General features: G+C 32.1%; 1 protein-coding gene across 1 annotated transcript; it reads right to left on the reverse strand.

The window, feature by feature from the left end:
- Nucleotides 1-1,064: 1,064 nt before the first annotated feature.
- LOC149090073 (uncharacterized) lies at nucleotides 1,065-11,151 on the reverse strand. Its single transcript, XM_089232125.1, has 6 exons — nucleotides 10,983-11,151; nucleotides 7,058-7,238; nucleotides 5,157-5,318; nucleotides 3,877-4,099; nucleotides 1,768-1,963; nucleotides 1,065-1,606 (listed from the first exon to the last, which is right to left on the reverse strand). The coding sequence occupies exons 2-6, from the start codon at nucleotides 7,229-7,231 to the stop codon at nucleotides 1,417-1,419; spliced, it is 945 nt and encodes a 314-aa protein (XP_089088251.1). The 5' UTR covers nucleotides 7,232-7,238; nucleotides 10,983-11,151; the 3' UTR covers nucleotides 1,065-1,416.
- Nucleotides 11,152-11,301: the final 150 nt, after the last annotated feature.

An 11,301-nucleotide genomic window follows, 5' to 3' on the forward strand; every position in this document is an offset into this window, starting at 1 on the left:
GCAAACTTCAGAGTAAAAACAATTCAAACGAAACATTTTAACAAATTTGCAAAATCACAGCCACACATGCTCTGCAACAAACAGAATTGTCGGCATTAAATGGGACATCTACCAGTGAATTTAAAACATAAAATGGAAAGAATACTACTTCAGCTTATGTGCAAAGTCAATTTGAGTTTTTATCTTCAAACTGGCATATATGAAAAGCTACACATTTAAGGGTTAATACTCTTGCAATTGGCTTTCAAATGCATAAAAATCGTTGTGATATGGCAAAATGAATGAAAAAAAAAAAATTATACAGTTCGGGAAATCTTATAGAAATCATAAAGTAAATGCTCAGTAATCGTGAAGAAGAGTACTTTACATCCACCCAATAACATAAAGTTCCGCACAATGATAAAAGTCCCTATAAGATAAATAGCTCAACATCATTCAAATTAATAGCAAATTTTTGAATTACTAAACACTTGGAAGCACCAAAGATAATGGATTGGATGACTGTGGATATAACACATAAAACAATAAGAACCACAGGGCTCCTATCATAAGCGGATACAGGCTCTTTGAACATCTGTCTCTACCTATATAAATAATACAATTTTTTGGGTGAATGATAGAGGTTAACCTCCCCCGCCCCCATATTTGCCTATGACTCCTATATATACAGGAGTATCCCTAGATAGACTTTGTCCTTAAAAGTTTGGACAATATTCGAATGAAAGCTATCTGTAGTAAAATGCATAGCATCCAGGTGGATGCCATCTAGACTAAATCAATTAAGTATAAATTAGCAGTCAAAAATAATTTAGAAAATACATAGTATAATTCATATTTTCATATTCTTTTAACATTTTTCAAAAAATAAAAAGTGAAAGACAGATATTGCACATTATTTAAAAAAAAATTCATATTTACATTCTACTCAATCATGGATTATTCTTCATTCTTAGCCTGATTTCAGGAAAAGCTAATATGTTACATCCAGATCATAATTATATGATTAAAAAGGGGAGGAGCGAAGTGTTTTAATAATTTTTTTCTGTGAAATATTTTAACTTTTTGACGAAATATTGAAGTGAATGTAATAGGAGATTCATTGCATAAGAGCTTTGCATATATCAAATCAAATAAATTTTCAAAAGTGTGGAAAAAATTATAATGAGCTGATTTAACAAATTTTCAACAATCCAAAGTGTTTTATGATATAATCTAAAACTAAATCGAACAAATTTTATGCTTAACAGGTTTCTTAGATACAAAATGTCAACAATATTTTCTATTAAAAATATAGATGAGCAAACGACGCAAGAAAAATTTACAATCAAATAATGTGGGGAAAGTGAAGTTGGAAAGACCATTTTCTAAAAGAGAAATTGTGAACAAGGTTGGAAGAGGGAAAAAGTTTCCTCTCGGCTACGTTTGAACAGGTTGTGGAGTGCTGTCGCTTTGTTCTCCGTGTTTTTGCTTGGGTGGAGTCATGTTATTGTACAGAGGAAATTCGAACAGCAAAAATCTTGCAAGGTATGGTACATCAGCATACACATTTGATGGTAGCGGTATCAATGGACTTGTCGTTTTCTTGTACAACTTGTAATCTTCGTTACTGAAACCAAGTAGGTAAACTTTATTATGAAATAAAAGTGCTTAATTTTCCTTAAAAAACAGGTGTTTTTTTTTCATATTAGACAAAATTGAAGTAACAGACAAAAGAAAATAACACTAAAAGTTGTATGACTTAAACTTGTGTTTATAGAAATAACTCACTCTCTGTATCTTTCATCAGAATTTCTTTCAAGCAAAGGCATCCCACTGAGAAACAGAATGATCAGGGTAGTGAAGACGGGACTCAAAACAGCTGTCCACTGTACACCTCGGATGACATTGATGGAAATCACAAATATTCCCCACCAAAGTAAAATCTCTCCGAAATAGTTAGGATGACGAGAAAACTTCCAGAGTCCTTCAATTATATAGAAAAATACAATGAAGCATTTATACCTTTGAGACCACAAACAGAAATGAAAAATGAACACACATATTTAAGAAACTTATTTTCACAAATAAAAATACTCATCAAAATACTAATATTTTTGACTAAATAGATTCTGACAAATGAACATAAAATGTATAAGGAGAGGCTTATTCAATAAAACAAAAAGCTTGGATGATTTGAATAAATCGAAATTGCCAATGGTATTAGTCTATGCTATTTACTTGACTGTATTTGTGTTATAGAGAAAACAACTGTTATTTTGCGTATACTGTTGTCAGTGCTCTGCCAATTATTGAATTTTATGTGAATGATTATTAATTAATACAGTGGAATCTCGATAACTCGACATCTATTATTTCCTTGTGTGGTTGGCACAATTTTAATTTCAATGTAGGGGAACTCTCTAACTAGACACATGTTTGGCTTAACTCAAGTCATGTTTGACTTAAGTTGAAATTTAGAAAAAACTAAAATCGGAAAAAAAACTCTGAGTGAATTCGCCAAAGAATATATGGAGTTGCACGAAACACCATTTCAACATTTGCTAAAATGAGAAAAATTTTGATATTATTTGAATCTTCTTATGGACCAAGCAGAAAATGCATTAGAAATCAGACTTCAATGATGTAGACTTCAGTGATGTTATTTATTTTGGATATTTGCAGCACTCATCCAAAAATAACAGACCTTTCAGCAATCAAATCATGTTTTTTACCACTTAATTCAACAGCAATTTCACAACCACTGGATCAAGGAATTATTCTAAATATGAAAACTTTTTACAGAAAATTGCAGACCAAAAAATTTTGTGAATTTGTGAAGGTTGAAATGGATGCAAAAATTTCTGTTTAGATGCTGTTGAAATGATTGATTCAGCATGGAAGTCAGTCACGAATACATGATTCGAAACTGCTTCTGTGATGTTGGTTTTTGTTCTGAGTCTTTGGAAAACTATATTTCTCCAAACAGGGCCATAACTAGGATTTTTGCCCCCCCCCCATCTCACCATAATGTATTAAAAGCTCTAGATGTGATACGTCGCTTCCTGTGCAATCAGGAAAAGGCCAAACAATTGTGAGATAAACTAAATAAGTGTAGAAGAATAAATATACTACATTATTTTTCATGAGGTAAATGACAGAGTGAAACCTCGCTAACTCGACATCAGCTTAAGTCTACATGTTTGTTGATACTTTTGGGATGTCAAGTTACTGAGAGCCTACTGTATTTTAAGAGTGTAGATTGCATTGACAGGATGTCTATTATTTCACAAAGGTAAAATAGATACAAGATATTCATGATATAAGTGACTTTCATGAATAAATTTAAGCTCATAAGTGTACATAAGCTACAAATGTATTTTTGAGTTTATTTACTTGTAAATAAAAGTATAATTAGAGTAGACTACTTCGAGTAATACTTCACAAGTAAGATTAGCTCGAATTCTTAAATTTTGGTTTTCAATTTATATAACTAAATAATGAGCAGGGCACAAGTGAATGACATTTCGAAGATCAAAATTAGCCAAAATAAAAAAAAGCTAAATATAATGATTCTGTCAGCATAGACCTTTCTAGTGTGAATAGGAATATGATTAGCACCTTTAAAGACAAATATCATGTGATTACACAGTGTCTGTGTTTGGTGCTTTTAGAAACTTAAATCAATACCACCATGCCAAAAACAATATGGATCCACTCACTTAAACAATACGGTTGTATACAATATTTCTCAGATCATGTAATGCATTGCTTACTATCATGAAATCTGTTCCATTTCATTGTTTTATAAGATCAACATTTAATCAACATGAGAAACAACTTGAAAAATCATGTAGAAAAATTATGTTTTCATAAAAACCTAATATGTTTCACACATACCACTGTCACACCACCTATTCTTTGTAGTTGGATTAGCCTTGAATTTGAACTTTTGGATATCTGAAATGGCCTCGCACAAGAAACCAACAGCAAACATTGCAGTTCCTGCATAATCTAATGTAGTCATAAGCTTTGGATCACAACTCCTGGTTGACTTGCAAGACACCACATTAGGCGAATTCATGAAAATAACAGGAAGGCTTACAGTAAATACCCAGAGAGCCTGTCATGTATAAAATGAAAATAGTTATCAAAATAAAGCTTTCAAACATTTTCCTTGTAGTAACAATCCTATAAAAATGAAGAGATCATTCTGCAATACATTCGATCATTTTTATTGCATCATGATCTTTTTTTTTCTTCTTCTTCTTTTGCATGCAAGGGCTAACTAAATACCCGTACCTAAAATTTATAGTCACAGTCAATAGAGACAATGCACTATCAACCCTCTATGGTCCAAAGTATATTTTAATATACATAGCAAATATATGGTCAAAAAATCCATTTTATTGGTATATTAGAAATTAGCATAGATTTTTTAGTGCCATTTCAGTCAAAATACGGCTAAAAAGTACAGTACTTTTTTACTAGAAGGAGTCAATTCCTTATTGGTGTCATTTTTTGAGAGCAGCAGAAATTTTAGGTGTTCAGAGATTTGAATATCAAAGAGATTTACAAAATTTCATTAAATTGGGGGCATAGGAAATTTTTAAAAAATTCCAGGTAACTAACTTTTATCTGTATATAAATAATATTAAAATCAAGGTTAGCAGTATATTTTGCCTTTAATTCACCATGATGTATAGTTTCAATTAAAAATATGTTAACAGCACCTATTTACATCTATAATTGAAAAAAAAAAATTCAATATGCTTTTAAGGGGTGAAACATAGAGGGTTAACTATGAATATCAAAGTCTAATTATAGATCCTGCTGTATAAATATGTTCTGCAATCTCTGAGTCAAAAAAGATTCTAGCAAGGACTGATTTGGTATCAAACTCATGACACATCTAAACATCCTTTGGTATAGCTGTGTGTGTATATAGATGAGTGTGTTATTGACTCGAACTATTGTGCCATGCAGTGAAACATTCATGAAGAATCTGGAATATCAGCTGTTCAGAGACTGCTCAATCTTGAGCAAAATGAAAAACTTGAATGCTATGATTTAGTTAGAATGAGATGCCACCCATTCTTTTTCTTAAAATTCAATTCTAAAGCAGAAATCTGAACTGAAGTTACATTATTACTTATTACAAATAATGAAAAAAAAATTACCTGAAACGTCCAAAACACAGCAAACCTAATAACATTACTCTTCCGATCCTCAAACCTTTTCTCTCTACCAATTTTGATGATGCGGTACAACAAGAAACCAGACAATCTCACACCCCATACACAGACAAGACTGGTGACTAGAATCTGTCTTGGTCGATAAGTCTAAAAAGTATATCACACAATAATCAACTTTTACTTAATATCATTTGTGTTCAAGAAAGTTATTTCTCAACAAATAAAAGATTCCAACCATTTAAACTGCAACATGTTTTCTCCAAAACACACAAAATTTATCATCAAAATCAAAAATATCAATCTAGGGCAAGTGTATTTTCCAAGAAAAAAAATATATGCAGTACAAAAACTAATCTGTTGTCATTTATTTAGGTGTACACACAAGCAGGGTTGGATTTTTAACATGACGAGTGAAAAACTGTTTTAAACCATCAAAAACTAGTTTAAAACATCAAAAATCTAAATGAATATTTTTGGATAATGTTTTGAACACAAAAGGTATATAACATGATGAAAAATTTACTTTTTTACATATTACAATGTTTTATTTTTAAAGATTAATTCATTACAGTAATTAAAATATAATATTAATTATAATTACCAATTTTAAATTTTCTGATATACAAAGAGAGTAGAACATATAAAATATAATTTTTATGGTCTATTCATCTAAACTACTCATCATCTGTGTTCAATTTGCTAAGCTTCATAATTACATAAGAAAAATAAAGCTGTTTATTCAAAATATGTGTGATAGGGCAACAGAGTTAGGTTTTTGACTGTGTATTAAAACAGTGAAAAACTTATTGTTAATATTGTCAAATAGTTTTTTAACCTGATAGATATGTTAAATAACAAAACACTTACTTTTTGTAGATTAAAGGGTTTTATATTCTGAATTGTAATTACTGAGAAAAACATCATTTTAATATTTTAAATTTTCTGATCTGCCAAAAATTTTATTCCATATAAAAATTCTCACGCAGCATCTGTTAATACACCAATTAAATTTATTTACTCTCACCTTAAAATTTCTTAGCTCAGGTTGTTTAAAGCCAGAGATTTTAGAGTATTTTCAACCAAAACAGAGATGGAAGATCTTAATACCCAAAGCATTGTTTTGCACATTTAGATACAGCTGCCAAATTAAAGGGCATTTTAGTCCTATAACTTAGTATTTTAATTGCTAGGTATATTCTAATGTTAAGCACAATAAGGGACATAAATCTTATTGTTTTATCTGTGATTATCTGCGTATCTAAATAATAACAGAAATCAGCATTATATATATGGCATGAAAGAATTTTTTAAACACCTATGTTATGAAAAAGAGTACAAAAGATGATTTATATCAATACACATATATAAGAAGTTGAAGAAATTTTAGGAAGGTTACAAATCATCTTGAATTGAAGAATATCAAATAGTTCCACAGTTTTTCCTTTAGCGTTTAAGCTATGCTCTATTCAAATTGTATATCTTATAAGAAAAAAAAAATTTTTTTTCCAAAATAATTCTGTAGAGAATAGAAAATTATTTTACAATCACATTAACTAAGTATTTATTTTTTGCATAATAAAGCCACTTCAACCATTACATGAAATCAATGTGTGTATTTTCAACAGGAATTTTTATATTTAAAAACAATATTTTAAGTTTTGACATGACAATTTGAACCATGGCCAAAAACTGCCATATTAAACAATGCCAACCCATACACATGCATGTGTTTTAAATTAATTCTAAAAAAAATTATTTCTTCAGCAGAAAGAAACAGTTTAAATACCATATTTTGACCATACATCATTGAAATTGAATGCAATCAGTTATTGTGTGGCAATACTATCATTAATAATACAATTATTTACAACAAATTTTAAACCTACTTGAGCCAGAATAAAGGTCACGATGGCAATAATAATAAAGTTGGTGCCACCAGCAAAATCAGTCAATTTGTCAAATTGAAAAGTAGCAGCAATGACAAAAAATATCATCTGCATTCCGACAGTTATGATGGCACTGACTGCAATATGGTCGCTGTCCAGTATTTCAACAGCCATCTTTCACCTTTGAAAGGACAGAAAAAAAATTCATTTGATCATTCAAAAACATCATCCCAGTTCGGAACTTAAATACTCTGTGAAATTAATTTGACTGAAATTTCAATGAATTTCATTCAATTTGGATTTTTCACACAATTTGACCTCTTTACAATCGCGGGCATAATATTACGTCCAAACACCAATGGTATAACTTCAAACAAGTTCTCTGTGCTTTCTTCACCATCGCGAAGCTTTACATATAGCAGACCTATTATCACAATTATCTATTATATATATGGAAGTTTCCTTCCCTTTTTTTCTTTTTGTACCTTTTATACATGCCTATGTTACTGCCAAAGTCCAAAATTGGCCAATTCACAAAGTGGCAGGCCCTGTCATGAATTGGTCAATTTCGTTAAATCTGTGCTCAGGCAAAATGTAACAAGTCACTTTTTTAAAATTTCATGAGGGCAAATTTGTAAAAAATATTTTGCAAAAATGTGATACTGTGGCTTTTTGAATTATTGCAATTTGCTTCCGTTGGTTCCTCGTAAACCGAAAGGGATGGACAAAATTTTGTCACCTTCCAAAAGTTTGACCAACGAGACTCCACAATGCGAACTCAATTTCTGGGAAAAGTGACTTGTGACATTTTGCCAACTGACCACAGAAATATTGACCCGGACAATTCTCAAAGTGACCAGTGATGCCTGGCCAAGTCTGATATCAAAAGACATGATTCAGGATCATCGTCAAGTTGGCATATTTTTTCATGATAATTATGTTCACGTTAGTTATGGTAACCCATCAATGACGATGCTGTAATCATTTTTTTCTCCAAAATTTGGCAGAAAAACTATATGTTTATATAATTATTTTTATAGTTTTTTCTCTCAAATTTCCCTATTTTTTTTCTCTCGTCACATGGAGCTAATCCAATACAGCTACTATATACAGACATATATTACATGTTGGTGATTAAAAAAATACATTTGGCTTCTTACAAAGCTGTCTTACATAGAGTTTTGGCCAGGGATCTTTGGCCGCTTTGCGAAATGGCCAGCCAAAGTCCAAATTATTTTGGCAATTCAGACTTTGTCTAAAGCGTTTGACCAATTCGCAAATTGGCTGCATTTCAGGCACTTTGGCAGTGACACATACATTCAAGAGCAAAAGAGAACACTATGGGGGGTGAAAAGAGGGCTCTAAAAAAAAACTCCCTTATGTAGGCCTATATTATACTTTTTTTCCTTTTATATATTTTTTTCTTTCTCCCCCACTTCTTTCTTTTGTCAATGTGAAGTTAGGTTAGGACAAGGTTACCATATTTATCAGTGATGTGTTAGATAGAGGTAATCCAAATATCTTGCCAAAACCTTGTACGTGAAGTGGTTAAATCATTAACATCAGATAATAACCATATTATATCAATCATTGAGCCCATAAAAAAAATTTAATACAGCAACAGTATGACATAAAAATCTCACTATGTGAGATTGTAAGGAATTTGTGATGAATGTCAATGAGCTGATAGGAACAAAATCTATGTGCTCTATAACAGTGCTTGACAAATCGAAAAAAAATATATATATATACACAAATAAATATAAGAACAAAAAGAGAAAATATAAGGAACAATGAGGAGGTCGTTCTCAACGGGGAACCCCAGACAAATACTGATCATAAAAAATCCTGCTGAAAAACAAAATTGTTTATTTCTGTAGTACCAAGGATCTTTTTTTTCTAGATAGGAGGGGCGCATTGTCTCTTATTTCATCTGCAAATATGAGAAACATCATTGAACTAGAATCTCTGCTGCCATCTATGAAATAAAAACACAAGTGTTATAATTCTGTGATTGAAATTGGCAACCCTGTTTTTGATCTATGTGCCACATGGAAAAAAAATATATGATATTAATAAATGTTTTATAAGCAATAATATTTATCAAATTGTCATGTTTTCTTCACAATTTTAACAGTTGCTGTTTAGGTGTAGTAAAATAATGTTAGTAAAAATTTGCAAAGTCCAATTCTACCTCAGATCTTACTAACTGCCATCAAAACGGATCTGATCTAGAACAGAATCAAATTTTTGTTCCACAATTGCGAAAAACCAAGGATGAAATTTTGACTTTCCAAATTTTTACTAATGCTATTTTACAACACCTAAACAGCAAATGTTAAAATTTTGAAGCCAGCATAATAAATTAATAAATATTTTTGCTTATAAAATAATTAATAATAACATATCATAATGCGTTTTTTTTTATGCGGCATACCAATGAAAAACCTGCCACTAATTTAACCAAAAAGTTATAACAGTTGGGTTTTCATTTGATAGGTGGCAGCAGAGATTCTAGTTCAATGATGTTTCCAAGGCCATCTTAAGAGCATTATGGGCCCCCGGGACAAATGATTTTTCTCGGGCCCTACCAGGCAAATTCTCGAAAATCTCAACCAGATCTCATTTTCGTGGGGCCCCTTTTCTCTTGAGGCTCGGGTAGGCCCATGCCTTAAGACGGCACTAGATGTTTCTTACATTTATTATAATCTGTAGGTCTACTTTATAACTATTTTCAATATATACTGCTGAAGACATACTTTGCTGATGGAATTTTATTTTTACCCATTTATCAGTTTCGGACAAAAGTAACAAAGAAAAGCACCATTTTTTCATGGTGAATAATTTTACAAAAACAGGTCTGTGCAGGTGAATTAAAAAAAAATGTGTCTTTACCCGGGGGGGGGGGGGGGAAGTTAGAGGGCACATTTCATGTTGGAATAAATATTTTGCTTTCCCCTCAAGTATCTCGCTGTGCATCATGCCCAATCCAAAGACTGGGATCTTTGATGAGGTTTCTATAATGAATTTAAAGTGCAAAAAACACAATGAGAGTGGTCTCGGGATGCCATGCTAGAGCCCAGCAAGATCTGACACAACGATTTATTATGACAATAAATACATATTTTAAGAGGTGGTGCCTAAGGACTCTCTCATTTCGCCCAAGGGCTATGATACTATTGAGATGATAGTAATCATAGGTGGGGGGACACTTTTTGATAATTATTAGAAACATTTGTTTGAGTTCATAAAGCAGCCTTATTAACATCAATCGTTTCGTTGCACTGTCTTATAACTCTCTATGGGTTCCAGTGGAAACTTTACATTGGAAACCCCTGACCTAGAGTGTGGTGTGTGAGCATGGGAGTGATCTATAGAGTGAAGCAACAAGTAAACTGAGTGGCCAAAAGAGTGACACAAAAGAGGCTTTGATAAATTCATAACAAAAAAACTTGTTATCAAAACAACCCACAGGTTTTAAAAATAATATTTGAGTCAAATAATGAACGTATTCAATCACGGGCTCCCACAAGGATAGGGCTGAAAGGGCATCGGGACAAATCTCATTCGGGTTTTTTCTACACTATAAATAAGGGGGGCCCGGATTCATCCATGTGTCTCCCCAAGAATAGGGCTGAAAGGACTCCGACATCGGGAGAAATCCCCCTTTTATTCACTATAAAGTAAGGGTGCTCAGCCTTTAGGACAGTGCGGACCACTTCATTGACTAAGTGTTCTGAAACAGTGCCGCCGGTAACTTTGATCTAAAAATGTACCGTGGGTCACATGAGTGATCTTTTTTTGCCCGTGGGCTATAGTTTGAGTATGTATGCTATAAATTAACTATTAGTGGGGGGTTAGCCATCAAAGCTCTCAGCCTTGGAGCCCGGATTCAAACTCAATCGTAAAGGTTAAACAAACCAACCTTAAATTCTTGTTATCGACGTCCTATTTTATCGATGAAAATGATTCTTCTTTAACTAATGTGTAAACTTAAATAAAATGCTGGAAGCGTGTAATTAAGCCATCGCAATAACTGTCATGTAAACAGAGCTGCGGCAGTATGCGATGATGATGATGATGATGTTTGTGGCAACTTCAAGACGGCCTTGACCGAGAAATTTATTTTCCCCCCCCATAATCTCTGGGTGAACACTCGATTTTTTTTTATAATATAATTGAATAATTTTAATCAAGTCTATGTTAATTTAAACTGAAAATTTCAATGAGGTAAGTATATTTGC

The sequence above is a fragment of the Pholcus phalangioides genome, unplaced genomic scaffold (assembly GCF_987345545.1).
Source record: "Pholcus phalangioides strain wild (caught in Gottingen) unplaced genomic scaffold, Ppha-v1.0 ptg000001l_1, whole genome shotgun sequence".
Lineage (NCBI taxonomy): Eukaryota > Metazoa > Arthropoda > Arachnida > Araneae > Pholcidae > Pholcus > Pholcus phalangioides.

What these genes read in the sequence shown, in the direction of transcription:
- LOC149090073 (XM_089232125.1), bottom strand. Translation starts at nt 7,231, where the DNA reads ATGGCTGTTGAAATACTGGACAGCGACCATATTGCAGTCAGTGCCATC. An exon ending in TGACCTTTATTCTGGCTCAA is followed by an intron (nt 5,319 to 7,057) that starts GTAGGTTTAAAA and finishes TATACTTTTTAG; the next exon opens with ACTTATCGACCAAGACAGAT. An exon ending in TCTGATGAAAGATACAGAGA is followed by an intron (nt 1,607 to 1,767) that starts GTGAGTTATTTC and finishes ACTTGGTTTCAG; the next exon opens with TAACGAAGATTACAAGTTGT.